Source organism: Micropterus salmoides, unplaced genomic scaffold, assembly GCF_014851395.1.
Source record: "Micropterus salmoides isolate LMB-PRFRI ecotype aquatic unplaced genomic scaffold, ASM1485139v1 Ms_hic_scaffold_21, whole genome shotgun sequence".
Classification (NCBI taxonomy): domain Eukaryota; kingdom Metazoa; phylum Chordata; class Actinopteri; order Centrarchiformes; family Centrarchidae; genus Micropterus; species Micropterus salmoides.
This window is the reverse complement of record NW_024041262.1, coordinates 16212898-16231121: the sequence shown is the minus strand read 5'-3', so window position 1 is coordinate 16231121 and position 18224 is coordinate 16212898. Positions and strand designations below refer to the sequence as shown.

General features: G+C 38.9%; 4 protein-coding genes across 4 annotated transcripts; all 4 read left to right on the top strand.

The window, feature by feature from the left end:
- Positions 1 to 1193: 1193 nt before the first annotated feature.
- LOC119916440 (dual specificity protein phosphatase 13-like) lies at positions 1194 to 3904 on the top strand. Its single transcript, XM_038736451.1, has 3 exons — positions 1194 to 1489; positions 1674 to 1891; positions 2432 to 3904. The coding sequence occupies exons 1-3, from the start codon at positions 1362 to 1364 to the stop codon at positions 2641 to 2643; spliced, it is 558 nt and encodes a 185-aa protein (XP_038592379.1). The 5' UTR covers positions 1194 to 1361; the 3' UTR covers positions 2644 to 3904.
- A 1489-nt stretch (positions 3905 to 5393) lies between these two features.
- On the top strand, positions 5394 to 9842 carry LOC119916439 (dual specificity phosphatase 29-like). The gene is made up of 4 exons (XM_038736450.1): positions 5394 to 5459; positions 6748 to 6935; positions 8336 to 8556; positions 9325 to 9842. The coding sequence occupies exons 2-4, from the start codon at positions 6781 to 6783 to the stop codon at positions 9549 to 9551; spliced, it is 603 nt and encodes a 200-aa protein (XP_038592378.1). The 5' UTR covers positions 5394 to 5459; positions 6748 to 6780; the 3' UTR covers positions 9552 to 9842.
- Positions 9843 to 11715: 1873 nt separating this feature from the next.
- Positions 11716 to 14046, top strand: LOC119916437 (dual specificity phosphatase 29-like). Its single transcript, XM_038736447.1, has 3 exons — positions 11716 to 12097; positions 12316 to 12533; positions 13183 to 14046. The coding sequence occupies exons 1-3, from the start codon at positions 11970 to 11972 to the stop codon at positions 13392 to 13394; spliced, it is 558 nt and encodes a 185-aa protein (XP_038592375.1). The 5' UTR covers positions 11716 to 11969; the 3' UTR covers positions 13395 to 14046.
- Positions 14047 to 14929: 883 nt separating this feature from the next.
- LOC119916436 (dual specificity phosphatase 29-like) lies at positions 14930 to 18170 on the top strand. The gene is made up of 4 exons (XM_038736446.1): positions 14930 to 15113; positions 15240 to 15459; positions 15536 to 15759; positions 17140 to 18170. The coding sequence occupies exons 2-4, from the start codon at positions 15278 to 15280 to the stop codon at positions 17388 to 17390; spliced, it is 657 nt and encodes a 218-aa protein (XP_038592374.1). The 5' UTR covers positions 14930 to 15113; positions 15240 to 15277; the 3' UTR covers positions 17391 to 18170.
- The last annotated feature ends 54 nt before the right edge of the window (positions 18171 to 18224 follow it).

The following is an 18224-nucleotide window of genomic DNA, read 5'->3' as shown; positions in this document are numbered from 1 at the left end:
TTTATGAGCAGCAAATAAATAATAGTATAATTTAGTTGTAAACAGAGTTACATTTTAAAGTGATTATTAATGTAATTGTCAGCTGTACCTCGCAAAATGAAGAATCCATAACTGGCGTGTAAACAGACAATGACTGGTTGACAACATCATGGTTGTAACCATATATAATAACACATCTCCATGAGTTGTGACTAATTTATTAACAATTTTAAACACACCTGTGAATGATGGACTAGATTTCGATCGTCTTAAAACCTTGTGTGCTCTGGATCTTTTCTGAGAACATAGGTCTTTGAAACCTGGCACTCTGCCTTGGTTTTGCTGCGATATAGGCAACCATATAACATGACAAAGTTTAGATTTCCATTTCCATCTTGTGAATCAGATGTGGAGGACGACGTGGAAGACATTTAATGTTTTCTATGTTCTTCAGAGAAAACCTGGATCATTAACGGCTCAGACCAATCTTCTAGAGCTCATTGTTAAGTGTCTTAAATGCTTGGAATACAACTTCTCAAATACAGAGAATCACCAGAATCACAAATTCACCAGCAGGTGTGGATGTTATTTAAATGTTTTATGTACACATCACCACCCCATACATTACTGTAAATTCATCATTAAGCTGAAGCAGCACTTTGAATAATCAATCAATAGCTGTATCCAGTTCAAAATAACCTGGAGACCTTTATTGACTGATTTTGTATACATTAGTACTGACTTTTTTTTTCATAACACAATCATGACCCAGAATGAAGGAAAAGTCATGACCTAAAAGAGAGGTTAATTATGTTTTTCTTCAATTTAAAAGCTGAAATGTGTGAAATAGACCTGAAACATAATAGGAGGGTTAAAAGAGACATCTGCAGCAGTGTGAGGTCTGTTTGATGTCATGTGCAGCCATCAGCAAAGCTTAATTTATACCCTCTTCAGCCAATTTACTTTCACATGATATTTATGTCAGAGCAGTAAACTAGCTGTTACAGTATTTCTGTTCCATAAATGCTGCACTACACTGGAAGTTCTGTCATCCAGTATAAGCAATGCACTTAAACATTTTGTCCTTAATTACATCCAATTATTACTGCTTTCTGGAATGATTCATCTCTGTTTGAGGCTTATTAAATTAGAGTCCCAAAGCAGTGTGAAAAGCAGATCCCGGGCTGCACTGTTTGTTGTTTTGCCCTCTGCACGAGTAAGACTACACGCTAGGTTAAGCACTAAATTGGGTAACTGTCCAGTGACAGCGGATAAACACCTGCTCGTTCAGATCATCCTGAGCCGGAGTTGACGGGAACTTGCTTTAATACGACAAACATTTGGACCTGTACTGAATCCAAGACGGGGGATTTGGACTTAACATGTCAGCCCTGAAAGAGAAGACCAAAGAATATCTGACTGTGAAGGATCTGGAGAAGGTTTTGGACTCATGCAAACTACATCTCAATGAAATCGACGAGGTCTGGCCAAAGATATATATAGGGAATGTGTAAGTATACATTTTATTACAAAGTTAAACCAGACTTTACCTTGCAAGGAGATGTGTTAACTTGTAATGTTAAACATTATCTTTCACAGAACTGCAAATTATAGTGTTATTCTGGAGTAAAAAAACATTGCATTGTGATGCCTAGCGTTCACATAAGTCTCTTTCTCTCTCTTTGTCTTGCTAGGGCAGTAGCCCAAAACAAGGCTGCCTTGGTGAAATTAGGTATAACTCATATATTAAACGCTGCACACTCCAAGCGAGGCAGCATAGGGAACCAAAGCTTTTATGGCAGCGGCTTTGTGTATTGTGGCATTCCAGCAGATGACTCGACACACTTTGATCTGGATGTTTACTTCCAGTCTGCAGCTGATTTCATTCATAGAGCTCTGAAGTCACCTGATGGTAAGACTCCTCGATGCTTCTTTTTTCAAATGAATTATCATATTTCTGCTTTAATTCTGCTTCAAAGATTGAGTAATTTGCTTTTAAAAATATGCTAGTTCTTGCACACCATGTCTTTTATTTCACTCACCAAAAATCCTTAAACCTGTCTACTCAAATTCTCCCGTCATGCCATCCTTTCAATGTCACCTGTCACCACAATGTAACACAGCTTGTAATACATAAGTGTATTTTCAGCCAGCAGTAATAATAAGAGTCTTACCTTGCAGACTTTAAGTCTATAATGTGGCCATGACTCCTTTCAAAGAAGCTATCAAGCAAAGGACAAGTTGGGATTAAAGAGACAGTCTGGCCCAGTCTGCAAAGGGACCTTAAGTGAACAAAGGCGATGAATTGTGGGAACTATTTTTAGCTCACAGCAGGAAAAAATGAAAGGCCACAGTGTGAGACGGGCAGCCATGTATGATATTAATAAGACTGAGGCCTCTCACTAATCCTCCCTTCACATCCCCCTTTCCCTTCATCTTGTCTCTTCTTTAGGGAAAGTTCTGGTGCACTGCATCATGGGAATGAGCCGATCATCGACCTTGGTGTTAGCGTACCTCATGATCTACCGTCACCTACCGCTCAAACGGGCTTTGCAGAAATTGACCAAGAAGAGAGCCATCTACCCCAACAGGAATTTCCTGGCTTTGCTGTTGGATCTGGATCTTCAGCTGACCAGAAAAAAGCAAACCTGTCAGATCCTGTAATCAAGAGACGTTTACACTTTTTAGCCACACAGCAGCGTTATTGCTAGTGATGGTGATGCCAGTCTGTCTGTTGGTCCAATAGTCCAGACATGAAATATTTGTAAAGCTTATGGGTCGTCATGAAATTTGGTTCAACTAATGACTGACTTCAGACTCAGTTGTACTTTTACCATAAAGTAGGATTATCACGTTAGCATTTTGAAGGTTAAGGAAAAAGAACATGGTATTGTAATGTATGTTAGATTGTGACAGCATGTTAACATTCAGTAAGCTTGTTGTTTGCATGCATGGAAGCACATGTTAGCATTCAGCTCACTGCACAGCTGAGTGAAGTAACCTACAGTTGAGTCTGACAAAGTATGTCGAAAGTTGCGCCAAATCTGACAACATAGAGCAGCTGAGCCTAACAGGATCGAAGAATGACTTGCATTGCTACCATGGTAACATATTTTGTTTTTATTATTAAATATGTTTTTGGGGGAAGTAATATTAAAAACTAAAAATGGCTTAACTAAAAGACAGCTTGGTTGTAGAACAAATGAAAACATAATATAAAATTAAGTGAAAACAGAGATAATACTGAACAATGAAGGCTGATTATAAGGAGATTTTAAGACTACTGATGTCTTCAGTTATGTACTTCTCATTCTTGTTTGTTGTTTTTTTCTTCAGCACCTCACTTTGTATTACAGCAGAATGGACCAAATGTCTTACGGAAAACGTTTTACAAAGTATCATTATTATTTTTTGGTAAACTCTGTAGATGTCTCAGAAAAGATAGAATGTCAACATCCAAACTCAGCATCTGTCTCTTTAACGAGACCAACCCATCAGTGTTAATAGTGTGAAATTACTTTGTGTAATCATCGAGCTGATCTCCACTGCACATTGCAAGGTTTCAAGTCTTTTGATTGTCATCTGTAGAATCATTAGGAACATCAGACACAAAAAGGTTCAGACATACATCTACTATACAGTAAAGTTTGACAGCAATGAGTCCTGCCTGTTATAAATCGTTATTGCTCAGCCTCACGCACGCACGTACACAAACACATGTGGGTGTCTTCATCGTTATCAACATTAAAGTAAACAATTCATTGGGAATAACACCTCCAAATATTATGAAAGACAAACTGCAGTATATGGAAAAACTACACTGAATTACATGGCATTGGTTTTCATTGCTGGAGTCAGTTCACTTTCAATGTGAAGGTTTCTTCTATGGATATTTTATTTGTGCGAGTAAAAAATGTAAAATAAATTTTTTTTGTATTGTTTGTACATATGTTTATCTTTCTGCACTTTTGCAAGTCAGTCTATTTTGCTGTTTTAGTGAAGACTGTCCATATTGCAGGTAAAAGTTGCCCGTTTTCTTCTGTCTGTTGAAATCTATTAAGGTAAACTGTACATCAGTTCTTGTGCATTCGTTCACTAAATTATCTACACATAAAAGTTAAAAAGCTCAGAAATTCCTGACTTTACCAAATGGCCAGGTGTTAGTTTCTCTGTAGAGAATAATCTCTAAATGTCAGGGTTTTGAATGAAGTGCAACAGGAGAGAGCCCAAATGCAAGACACTGGAGAGCCGACGTCAAGTTCAGGATTTTAATCTAAACCAAAAAACAAGCATTAAAGCTTACAGGTTGCGGAGACAGGTACATCCAAAATGATGAATAGGTAGCTCCAAGAACAGACAGAAGACAGGAGACAGGAGACAGGAGACAGGAGACAGGAGACAGGGACAGGAGACACATCACACTACACATGACAATGACCAGACAGGGAACAAACAGAAACACCAAACATTTATACACAGGGACTAACAAGCAGGGCAGGAGCAACACAGGTGACTGGGATCAGGGTTAACGAGGCAGCGAGACAGAAGGGGAAACCAGAGACACAACATGGCAGGCAGATTACTGGAGGTGAGCAGACATAACACTAAACATATCAAAGTAAGAAGTAACAGATCAGAAAATCAAAAATAACAAACTAATCCAGACACCATCAGACATATCACCACTAAACTAACACCAACAAGGAACACAGACAGAAGCTAAGTAAAACACTGAACTGGGAACTAAGACACCAAGAAGACAGACATGAGTAACAGACAGAGACGGACATGAGTGAAACACAACAGACTATATAACAGATACTGGACTGATCAAAATATCAAAAACCCACAGAGAGCTAAACTAAACATAGCGTACAGGCAGAATGTGACAGTAAAGACTGTGTCAGTATTAAGCTCAAGTATAGCAGCACTGATCTAATTCTCTTGCTATTGGAAAAAGCCCTGTCCTATCCTCTCTCCTGTGCTGGTAGCTCGGATAACCTTTAAGGAATGCAGAAGATGATGCCAGAATTATTTTGGGCTGAGATTCAGATGTTAAAATAGCAAAAAAGGTTGCAGGGTAGATTACCAAGGAGAACGCAGACAGTTGTGCTGTCGACCTACATGCAGCTCAGAGAGACCTTGAAAAGCAACGTTTCCAGCCAAGGCAAGTGTTTACTAATAATGTGTTCTTATATATTTGCTGCAGATAGAAGTCCATGTTGGAAAATATTTATTAGTATACACAGTGTCTATAACCTACAGTGTATGGATTTATAGCATTATATTCCTTTGTTTGCAAGGTCACCATGTTTATAAAGCACTTTAATAAATGAGTATGTACTGTGATGATACTGCCTTGCCTCATGGAATTACCACACTTTTTTCTTCTACTAATTTGCTTACAAATCCAGACGAACCATATCCAAAAGGCTAAAGAAGTGTAATTCATAAAACCACCAAGAAGAGGCCCGGAGGAGGTAAAAAGCCATTTTTGTTTGCCCTCCATGTTAACCGTGGGCACTTTCCCATACATAGCATCTTTAATTACACAGAAGTAGAGCAGGAAGGACAGGTTAGCCTAAGGGGGGAGGCTATGAAAGCAGCGCTGCAGCTCAACTTGTGCACCAGGGAAATCAGTTCTCTGCCCTGACAGTGGGAGGGAGGGAAGGGTTGTACTTATAGATCAATGAGAAGAAAGAAGAGCCTCCAGGTACTCTGGGCACATGCAAAGACACACTTTACTGTTCAAGACTCCCACACTATGCATGTAGCATATGTTGGGTCAGATGCAGCGTTTTTTGCATACACATGCCCTGGGAGACACGCATGCAACCACACACATGCAGAAATGGATAACGCCATCATGATGTTTGAGTGCACCTTCATATGCCACAGCAGCTTAACAAAAGGTCACTAAAACAGATTTGGTCTCAATGACTCATCCTTGTGGACACGACAATAAGTCTCCAACATTATGTCTCCACACGACAGCAGAATGCAAATAAGAAGCTAAGCTGTCATCGGTTTCTTTACTATAACAATGCATACACATCGTTTGTACGTCCTCAGCCCAGAGCAGAATCACTCAGCTGCCTAAATGGATGCTAATGTATACAGCATGCATAGTATAAGTCTCTCTAAAGCCCAGTCTGTAAATTGTAAATGCACAGGTTAGATTTGCCTGCAGGAAATGAAAAGCTGATGGTAAAAGGTCTTGAATACCAATTTTTCTGTATCTCTGGAGATAAATAAATAAACATACCAATTGCTACTGAACTGTAGATAAAATAATGAGTACACCATAAGGTCATCTTACAATTATGTGTTCCTGTGGTCCTTTGCTGCTGTGGAGTGCATTTACTGGCATATTTAAATAGTATATTTAAGGGCTATATGCCTGTATACCTGATCTTCTAATTAATTATCCTTACTCTAATCCCTTTTTCTGTAATTTCTCTTCCAGTGTTACCTAAGATGAGGGTCTCACTTCATAAAGCCTATTAGAAGTCATCAATGGAGTTATTTAGCATACAAATTAAGATCATATGGTGCCTGAAACTGTATCTGCATTTCCTTTCTTAAACTATAGATGAACAAGGTAAAGAAAAAAACATTTCAGGTCCTTTGGGTGACTTTTCAGTACTCAGGTGTGGTCCAAAAATCTTTATAGCAATGACCAGTTCTGTTGGTTGAACAAACCCACTGCTCAAACTCCCAGTTAAACTCTGTTAGAGTTTCATATCTTGTGGCACTTCTGTGTGACAGGTTGTAGAAGTGGTAAAAGGGGAGAATCCAAACATGCCCAGAGGCTTCAGCTGCTTGGCGAGCCCTGAGGGGGCAAATGTCAGGTATGAGACCCCCCCGGCTTCAGAGCTCCAGAGGCTGATGTGGACAAAGAAAGGGACCAGCAGCCATATGGATGAGGTTCAACCCAGGATCTATATTGGAGACATGTGAGACCAGAACCTTCAAATTTCATGCTTTACAATAACAGTAATATACTATACTTTACTAATATATACAAGTTATCACCAGTAAAATGGTTATATTACTATTAAACAATTAACAATAATGTATTCTTTGAAAAAAGCAGCTATAATCAAAATTTTTTATATCACACTTGTACACAAAGTGTGTTTTAGTGATGAATCCACAGATAATTTTCACCTGACTCAGTTGCCCTCAGTCCTTTGGAGCATTGCAGGGTCTTATTAGGTGGGGGTAGGCCACCCACATGCAACCTGCCCAGCATTATATGGAAAAGTTAGTGACTAACTAGATGGTGAACATAGTGGAGCAAGATATTTGCCTCAGGAGTTGGTGGAGAAAAAATATATGATTTGCATTCATCAGACAGCCATAAACATGTCACCAAATAAATGCTAATGTTGCTTCATACCCGCTGGATAAATAAGCTGTTATGTAAACTGTTTGCTAACAAGTTCGCCATGTCGACATTAGCTTATATGTCAGTGTTTACAGCTTGTTTCTGCTGTCCGTTAATGGCAAACAAAAATCAGTTGTTGCATTTATGTGTCATTCTTCCCTAATAAGTTAGTAGGCCCATCTATACAGTACTTTTGGGTTGCCAGGTTTTAAAGCCACATGTAAATGAAAGAACCCAAGATCTTTCATTTACGATATTGTTGGAGAAATATACTAAACATTAGCATGCTAACCCTATGAATGTTAACACGCTAACATAAACGTTAGGCTGTACACTACACATTAGCACATTACAGTGCAAACTTTACCCAAATTAGCCATGGCTGTAGCATTAGGATGAGAACATGCTAACATGCTAAATACGAAATGTTAGCACCCAAATAGAAGACAACAGTTAATGTTTCACAGTTTTGATGTCTGTCTGTGGGATTTCTGTCACCACCCAAATACGATGGTGGCGAAATCAATTTCATTTGTGGTGTATTGAATCTTTTTGGAAAACAGTATCTTTGTTGCTGTGGATAATCCTCAGACCTCGCTGTCAGCAGTTTATATATGTGCTTTCTTTGTGAAAAAGTTGTAATTTTTATTTATTTATTATTATTCATTATTCTTGTTATCTGGGTGAACATCTTAAAGCAAACTACTATGGTACACCAACAAAAAGGTTTAATAACTTACATGTGTATCTACAACTTGACACCACAAAAGTTATTTTAATGTATGCATCAAACAGGGTATTAATTATCTATAAAGCATTGCTAATGTTTTATTAATCATAAACTTTAAATAATTTATGAGCATTCCTTTTTGTGCAGTGGTCACTATCATAAACTGTGCTCTCAGAAATGACAAACCCTTCTTTCATTTATCTGACCTGACAGATAATTCTGCTTTTTCCCTTTAGGTATGCAGCCAAAGACAAGAGGACACTCCAGGCTCACCACATCACCCATGTACTTAATGCTGCTGATGGGAAGTTCAACGTGAACACAGGCCCCAGCTTCTACAGAGACACCAAAATCACTTATCACGGAGTGGAAGCTTTTGACATGCCCTCCTTTAACTTGAGTCCCTTCTTTTACCCAGCGGCCAATTTTATCAAGGATGCTTTGAGCTCGCCCACAGGTGAGGAGCTCTCACTATGCTCAAGGTATTTCTCATCATTCTTACACATTAACTTGGAGAAGATGTTAGTTTTTCTGCAAGGCAAAGTACAGAAACATTTGTCAGTCAATTCCCATTACAGCACCCCCCAGTTGTGTTAGTCATTAAAATGCAAATCAAACACTAAACATAATATCAAGCTAATATCTTTCCCCCATGGTAATCTTCTCATAAGCTCAGACCTTGGCTAAGAAAATTGGTTTTAAATGGATTGCCCTGGTAATTTGTAAGCAACACTTTTATTGGACATGGAAATTACACAATTATGTTTGTGGCCTGTGCCTGCCTGGCCTGTTATGCAAAGTGAAGTCGGTATCTGACATGACAGTAATAAGATGAGGCCTCCTCATTCACATGCTGGCTGATCGGGGGCTCCAGTGTGTGGTGGGGCCTACAGTAATCCCCGGCAGAAATACACAGACGCCAAGACAGTTCAATTACGCGCTCCTATGCGCCCTAATCCTAAAGCCCGATAAGGAACCACGGATTACCGTGTGTTGAAACATTTGTTGCAACATTGTTGAAAACTTTTAGTCAGGAGTTAGAAGTACTGCTCTCTGTGATGTGCATGGGTTTTAATCCACAGTTGAGTAACAATTTAGACGTTCACCACAATAATCCAGTCATTGCATGGTTGTAAATATAGAAATGGAGCATGTAGAGGATGGCTGAGCTCTTGACTGATCCACAAGGAAGTGATGTTGAGTTTTTGTTTCCGCTGGTTGGCAGGTAAAGTGTTTGTCCACTGTGCGATGGGTCTCAGCCGCTCATCCACCTTGGTTCTGGCCTACCTGATGATCCACGAGAACATGACGCTGGAGGATGCGATCAAAGCTGTCAGTGCCAACAGGAACATCTCCCCTAACTCTGGTTTCCTGGAGCAGCTCCGAGAGCTGGACAAGGAGCTGCACTGCCAAGGATCATCAAGGAGCTGGAGTGTCAACGGGCGGACATGAGATAAAATCCATCAATCCAAAAATTTGGATTACATTGTTGCCTCCTGTCAGTATCTTAGTTTGAACTAAAATTAAGATATTAATGTAAAAACATGCAATATAAATTCCATTTTTTGTGAAAAAATACAGTGACTTATATTACTACCATTAAAAGCTTTTTATTGTAACAAATATCATTTAGAAATCAAAACCAACAAGGAATTTATACTAAAAAAGAGTATTTTCTGTGTAGATGCTGCTCCATTATTTTCCAACTACTAAAAACAACAAATAAAGAGCCATGAAGTTGTACTGGGTGACATATTATTCCTTTACAAAAAACAGTTTTAAAGAGCAAAATGGTCAAAATACTAAGTGGACTTTACAGTGAGATCGTTTTGTCAACTGCTGTTGTCAACATTTAAGTCTCATTGGCTTTCTTGGCGAGTTAGATGAGAAAACTGACACCACTCTCATTTCTGTATGCTAAATATCAAAGGTTCAGTGTGTAATATTTAGGAGGATCTATTGACAGAAATGCAATATAATATACATAACAATTTTTTCAGTGGTGTGTAAAGAGCCTAAATAATGAAACGTTGTGTTTTTATTACCTTTGAATGAACCATTTCTATCTACGCACCGCCATGTTTCCACAGTAGCTGAAACTGACAAGTCTACAGAGCGCATTTCGTCACTATGTTGAATACAAAGAAATTGAAGAACAACTAGCAACAGTAGTAGTAGCAGTAGTAGTAGTAGTGAAGTGAAATTGGCACATGTATTATTTAGCTCAAGAGCCCACAGCGCGTGTCGACCACCGTAGCTTCTCCTGCTTGCTTGGAAAGGAAGGTGGGAGCGCTGCATCCGTGTGGTTTAGGAATAATGAGAATTTTTTTCTCTTGAAATCTTTATTGCAAAAGTGTACATGGGACATAAAGAAGTATACAGGACTTTGATTTATGCAAAATCGTTTATGCAAAATCCCATATTGCAAATACATATTTTGCAAACATGCAATCTGTAATATGGTTATAATAACAGTTAGTTTGTTGTCCATGTAGAATGAACTAGATGTCTGTGTGTCCAACACATCTTTGTAATAGCGTCCATGTTGATTCCACATTCCGACTTAAGACCACATGAACAAACAAAGAAGTCGGAAGAACAGCTTCACAACTCAGGAAATGGGACCATCCGAGGAGCACGTGAATCCACCATGAGCCAACATTCACCACTATTCCACTAAAACTCACACTGAACCTTTAAGCTAGAGTGAGAAAAGCTTAGCTTAGCATAAAGACTCGAAGCACCTCTAATGCTCACTAATTAACAATTTATATTTAATTTGTTTAATCTGTACACAAAAACATAAAAACTAAGTTTTGATTTCACGGGAAGTTACTAGTTCTTGGCTGGCCAGTTACTTCCTGGAGTCTCAGCTAGTTGCTTGGCAATCTCACAGTAAGACTCCAGGTCTGTGTCCGAAATCACTCTCTATTTTTTAATCGCCATTTTATTTGGCTGTCTGATTTCGGGGTGTGTAATTGATGCTTTATAGTACCCTTAAAAATACTCTCATTATTTATGGAACGACAGTGACAAAAATGTCTGAAATCTCAATTTACTGCTCACTGTAAACTAAAGAATTTCTATTAGAGAGGGAGCAGAGAGTGAAAGAACAGGGAGTGATTTCTGACATGGAAATTGCAGTCTCTGAGTGGTTTCAGAATAAACTACAGCATCTATGTCCATCAGTAAATGGAGAAATATGTCACAAAATGCAACATGTTTTATGTTTTTTCATAGTTTTTTTATGATAATATCAGTCAGTGGCTAAATCCACATTAATTTAAATAAAATAAATTAATTGTTGGCTTGGTCTCTGCAGGTGATGTGTTGTTGATAATGAAAAGATCAAATATCACCAGCATTATCCTTTAAATTGCCTGTATTAGGTACAAAATAATGTGGTTTGAACTGACTCAATGTGGCAACCTGACAAAATTTCCTCACCATGTTTTGAATCACTTACACTATTACAACTGTAAACACTGCTGTGGTTCTGTAGTTGAAGTTGTCACCACACAAGCAGCCTGGCTTCTGTCACAGCCATCTGAGGAATAAATAGCACTCTGCTCCTGCCCAGACTCAGGCATCTTCAGCTGTCTCGTTCCAGCGTGGCTCAGCCTCTAAACAACACTGATACTTTGCTCAGATGGCAAACAGAGCGAGCTGCACCAATAAGGTCAGAGTTTACTGTAATTCCTTTCCAAATGCCTGCAGGAAGAAAAACTAGCAGGACAGCAGAAATAACATCGTGAATTTTCCATCCAGGAACATCAAGTATTTGGGGAAATGATCTAACTGTTATCTACGTGTTGAATTGAATATAATTTGTGATAATTATACAACAACACTGAAGTGAAAGGTGCGGATATGAGACCAGAGGAGGAGCTGGAATATCTGACACCACCCACCTGCGATCTGCTCAGCCTTCTGCTGAAGAACAGACGCCCCACTGGAGCTGTCAACGAGGTTTGGCCCAACCTCTACATCGGAGACGCGTAAGTGACATTATCACTTAGGGGCCCTGCTGCAGTATGCTGATCTGACTGAGAAACTGTTGCTGCTAACAAGTCCTGTATTTGGCCAACTGATGGGACAAATATAAAAGCTGTACCACCAGTGATGCATTTAAAAACATACGGTCAGAGAGCTGGCCACGGGCGCAAAAAATCTCTAAAGGCAACATTCCTTGTATCATGTCTTGTGTCATTTACAGGGCTACAGCTCAGCATAAAACCCTGTTAGTGAATCTGGGAATAACACATGTCGTGAATGCTGCAGATGGCCCCCAGCACATTGACACCGGGCCACATTTCTACAAAGACATCAACATACAGTATCATGGAGTAGAAGCACCAGACTGTAAAGACTTTGACTTGAGCCTGTTCTTCACTGAGACGGCGGATTTCATTCATAGTGCTCTGAGTCAGAAAGGTATGAGTGCATCTTGGTATAAAAATGTGACAAGATGCACTGTCAGGCTGAAAATCTGACTGTAATGTTAACAAAGTCTGAGAAATGATGAGTCAAAAATGCACAACTTGTTTTGTTTGCATATATAAAATGCCAGAGGGAGTAAATTAATATTATCTATTAAAACTAAACTGTCTCAGCTCAACTGCTGCTTGACAAGATTATGGACTTAAAATATGTCCTTCTCCAAAACATATAAAATAACTTTGTGTGAAAAGGTTGAAATTGGGCTTTGTGGCCAAATGATGAGTTTGGAGACTCCAGAGATCAGCCATTTGCTCTTTATGTTGAGGAAGACATTCTCATTCTCATTTTCATAATATCTTCAACTCAATTTTATGTGGATAAATATATGCTTTTTTATTTAAGAGAATCAATTTTTTTACATTTCGCTCCAAAATCTACAACTACATTTTTGAAGTAGAAAGAACTTGACACTTGAGTTTTGCTTTGTGAGATTTTTTTCACATAATTTTGTTTAGTCTTGTCAGTTTGTTTTCATTCCAGCCTAGTTATGCTGAGTATATTAAACCATGAGCTAACTGTCTTGTTATACACCTACATTAATACGTGCTGAAATTTTAAGTGATTCTGTCTCTTGTCCGTGTAGGTAAGGTGCTTGTCCACTGTGCACGAGGAATCAGTCGCTCAGCGACTCTAGCACTGGCCTTCCTCATGATCAAGGAAAGACTTACCCTTGTAGAGGCTGTGGAGGTTGTTCGCAGGCGCAGAAACATTCTTCCAAATGTTGGATTTCTGAATCAACTGTGTCACTTGGACTCCTCCTTGGCCCTGCAGAGGAAAACTGCACAATATCAATGAATGAGATGAAAACTTTTGACTTGACTTTTCCTAAAGGACTTGTGCCTTGACTGGGACTCTCAAATTCCTTAAGACATAGCTTGTACTTGTTTGAATTACGTGAGACCTGCCTTGAACTTGTCTCAAATGACTTCTGACTTGACTTGCACTAGTCTTGAATGATTTGTGTCTTGGTTTGGATCTGTCTCAAATTTCTTAGACTTGAATGACTTAAGACTTGCCATGATAGAAATTAGACTTGACTAAGATTTGTCTTGCATTATTTGAGACTTGACTTGGAATTGATCTCCAGTGGTCTCACTGGTCTCCAAAAAACATAAAAATAGCTCTGCTGTGAACTTGTTTTCTTGTTGTGCAGAAATCATTTGAAACCAACGGCTGTCTGCAATGTCAGAAAAAATACATCAAACAAATCTGAAACAGTACCGTGCACATTTGAAAACAGTCAGCAAAAATGGAAAGTATACAATGTTTGTAGTTAAGGAGCTGAAACATACTGAAACACTGGTATGCTCCTTTAAGTTTATGTCTAATACACAGCACAATCAAATCACAGGCCATTAAAACAAATGTAGCACAACTGTCAAAACCCCTGCTGTACTTGAACAACACAAAGACAATGTATTCCTATAAATAAACAATGCTCCACTTATATATTCACATTTCTCAAAATACTTTGTCTTAACTGCTGCAATCCAGTGTTGTACAATTAAAACTGTGATGTCTAAAGAGGCTTGATACAAGATGATAAAAATATGCCAGCATGGTTCTGAATGTGTATACAGATTCAGGTCAGGCTTTGAAAAGAGATGAAACGCTGAAGCCATCTTAATAAGAGATGCTCTCCAGAGCACACTGTGAGAAAGAGAGAGAGAGGGAGAGAGATGCTGTCAAAATAAAAGGAATTGGATATCACAGGTTTAATGATTCCTCTGTCAGAATGAATGATGGCAGAGTATAAAGATGTGAGGGAAAAATAAAGGAGTATGATGGTGTGAAAACTCCGTCTGACATGTTAGCAGCTTCATCCAGCCATTCTGCAATACAGTCATCATCACACTCTCACTTTGGGGGCTTGCATTTAGATCACTGAATGGACCATGCATATCATATATTGGGGAATCAAAGACATGTGCCATCCTGTGAATAAAACCTCATCTGTCTAACAGTCTGACACATTTCAGTTCTTTTGGCCCATAGAGGCTCCACAAAATGCAGAACATACTTAACGGGTGTTGTGAGGCAGCGCTTACACGGTTTCTCCCAACGTCTGAATATATGCAGAAAGGCTAAGAGTGACTGACACAATTTCAAGGAGTCGCTCATACGACGACAGCAAAAGCTCCAAGTGCTCTGTTCACTCCAGTGAATATGGGTATCCTTTGGCAAGTGCAAAGTTTGGATAAGCACGGCTTCCTGCCAGCAGTGGAGATTAAAGTTGTGTGTTTAGAAGTGGATGGCAGGGACTGGCTGGGCGGAAGTTTTCCCCACAGGCAGGGAACGTGGCAGCTAAGGTCAGGGGCCCGCCACATCACAGCCCTAAAAATATCCTCTGCATTTGATGCTCGTCACAGAGCGGTTATACAATCTGTGCCCTGACTTGAGCCTGCCAGAATTAAACCATAACATGTTCTGCCTTTAAGGACTGCTGCACGACAAGCTGCCAGAATGATATAAACAAGATTTTCAGGCAGGAAGAAGAAGGACTTGGATTTCTCGGTGAGTGGTATTGGATGTGCATGGGAAAAACAAAAAAACAAAACTTTCACTTTTTCAAGACTGAAGAGCGAGGAAAGTGGAAAGGAAACAAAAAATAAAGTGTGGCATTTCTTTCCCCCCCTTAAGCTAATAAATCATGTGTGAAAGGAAGCCACAGTGAGAAAATGGCTTCTCGCAACTCAAAGACTGGCACTAAGATAAATGTTACAAAGGCAGCAGAGGAATCCAGTCCAGTGGATGAATATGTCACACCTGGGGGCTATGAGCTGGAGAAAATCCTAAACCGTGGGAGTGTGGCTTACACTCATGTCAATGAGGTCTGGCCTAATGTCTACATCGGGGACGAGTAAGTAAAATGAAAACTATTACATTACTAAACAGAATAAAATAATAGAGGATTAAAATAATAATTCTTCTTGCAGGGAGACTGCAAAGAACAAGTATAATCTGAAGAGGTTGGGGATTACGCACATTTTGAATGCAGCAGAGGGGACATGGAACAACGTGGACACCGGATCGGGTTACTACAGTGACATGGACATTGTCTACTATGGCGTCGCAGCAGAAGACGTCACAGCCTTTGACCTCAGCCAGTATTTCTTCTCTGCTGCCCGATTTATAGAAGAAACACTGAGCAATCCCCAGAGTAAGATGACACATGGTTAAAGGGTCATTTCAGCCACATCACAGAAAGGACTTGGTCTTGATAGTTTTGATTTTAATGACAAGGCATTGAGATATTTGTACATAAACATCCACCACCAACCACCTGAGAATGTAGGGCGATGACGGTCATTTTGTTTGTAGGGCTCGAAAGCATTGAAAAAATGTTGTCTTTGAAATGTAATTCTTCAGAGCTTTGAGTGAGAACAACAATTGAAATCAGATTCACCGCCATGGTTACTGAGTTGGTGGCAAAAGGTGTTGCTTGTAGGTGTCCAGGTTTTGAGATATTCACCCTTAAACTTCAGCCACAATCCTTTTATAATGGTATGAAAGAAATGTTCATTTGTGGAGCTCAAAGTAATGAAAGCCTACATTTGAAAAACCCAACATGAGTGTATATTTTTCACGAACAATGTCCTGGTATCTGGGGATTGTATACAGACTTTTTCAGTGAGGTCTGTGGATTATCTAAGACATTGTTTCGGGAAAGTTTTATATTCTTTGAGGACCACAAATGTTTTGAGTTTTGTGGCAGAAATCTCAGAAAACATACTGAATTGAGTTAATAAAACTAATAGGAAATGGAACATGTTTTGTTGTTGTTTAGGTGAACTGACCCTATAAATTGATTAAGTTCAGCATGGACCTGCCCAACAATTGATTTTCCGAATCTCAAACCAACCATTTTTATCCACACCAAACACATATCAAACACCAAGCAGCTAAATTAACTTTTATAATATATATATAGAATATATATGAAAAGATTCGTCTGCACAATACAAAGAGAAAGAGCCCTGTAGGATGTAGTGGGCCTGTAAAGCAGAGGAGTGCTTTTGGTCATAGGAATGTTGATAAATATATCAGTATTTCAATGTTTTGGAAGCTTTATGTTATTTGAAATGTGGTTGTATGGACAGAAATAGTATTTTGAAGAAAACTCCCAATAAAAGTGAACATATAAACAGTAAATATGGCCATTTGCCTGGTATATTTTTGATTTTTTTTTTTTTTTGATTGTTTTACAGTTGTATTCCAGGTGTATTAGAAGATAGTCAGTGGCATTATAATCTATAGGATGATGGTTTTGATGGTGATGTAGCTATTAAAATATAGATTTTATACCAGGTGAAGATAAAAATATATTTTCCTTTATTGCATTTCCATTTACTCTTTAATAGAAAAATTATTCATATTCCTTCGCTTCTGACCTATCAAAGGAGACCAGAATTATGCATCTAGGCCTAATAGTTGAGGAGTTATTGATGATTCATTTTGGGTATGTTATTTTAGGTGTGTTTGTTTCCAAGAGGTTCAACTGAGCATAGTTATTCCAATTGTGTGATTTCTGTATCTCCAGATAAACTGCTGGTGCACTGCGTAATGGGAAGGAGTCGGTCCGCCACACTTTTCCTCGCCTACCTCATGATCTGTGAGAAGATGACGGTGGTTGACGCCATCGAACATGTGAAAAAACGAAGGCGCATCATCCCCAACTGGGGCTTCCTGAAACAGCTGCAAGAGCTGGACATGCACCTCCTGGAGAAAAGGAAAGACTCTACAGAGCAAGTTGAGGCCCAGGTCAAGTCTCAAGTCATCAGGGACAATTAAAAGTCTCTTGTCATGTAAGACAAATCTAAGTCACATCAAAAGTCATTCAGGACAAGTCTAAGTCACAAGTAACATGAGACAAGTTCTAGTCAAGTTTTAGGTCTATCACAGCAACTCAAACCCCAAGTAATTCGGTACTAGTCAAGTACCAAGACTATCACAGCAAGTCGCAAGTCATTTAAGACAAGTCCAAGTTGAGTCTCAAGTAATTTGTGACAAGTTTAATTAAAGTCTCATGTCTATCACAGTTAGTCTCAAGCCAGGATTCAAGTCACTGAAGACAAGTCCAAGCTAAGTTTCAAGTCATTGGGGACTATTAAAAGTGTCTGGTCATGCAAGACAAATCCAAGTCACATCAGAAGACATTCAGGACAAGTCAAAGTCACAAGTATCACAAGTTCTAGTAAAGTCTCAGGTCTATCACAACAACTCAAACAAACCCCATGTAACTTGATACAAGTCCAAGTCAAGTCTCATGTATATTACAGCTCAGTGTCTCAAGTAATTTGAGACAAATCCAAGTTATATCACAAGTCTAAATATGCAAATTGCAAGTTAAGATGAAAGTATTTCAGGTCTCTGAATGCTGAACATTTTTCCCTTTAAAGATGTGTCAACCATATTTTTTCATAACAGACCAATTGCTTGTAGTAGAGGCCTAATAATTAAATATTCAATATGTGTGGCCATGCAATGCCTGCCCATTGTTGTTCCATTTGTTTTTACTTTTCTGTAAATTTGCCAAGTACAAACCTGAGAAGTAAAAGTTTTTGCTTTTAAGTTTCACGTCAAGTCATGTTTTTAGAAGGTGAAAAGTCAAGTCAAGCAGTCAAG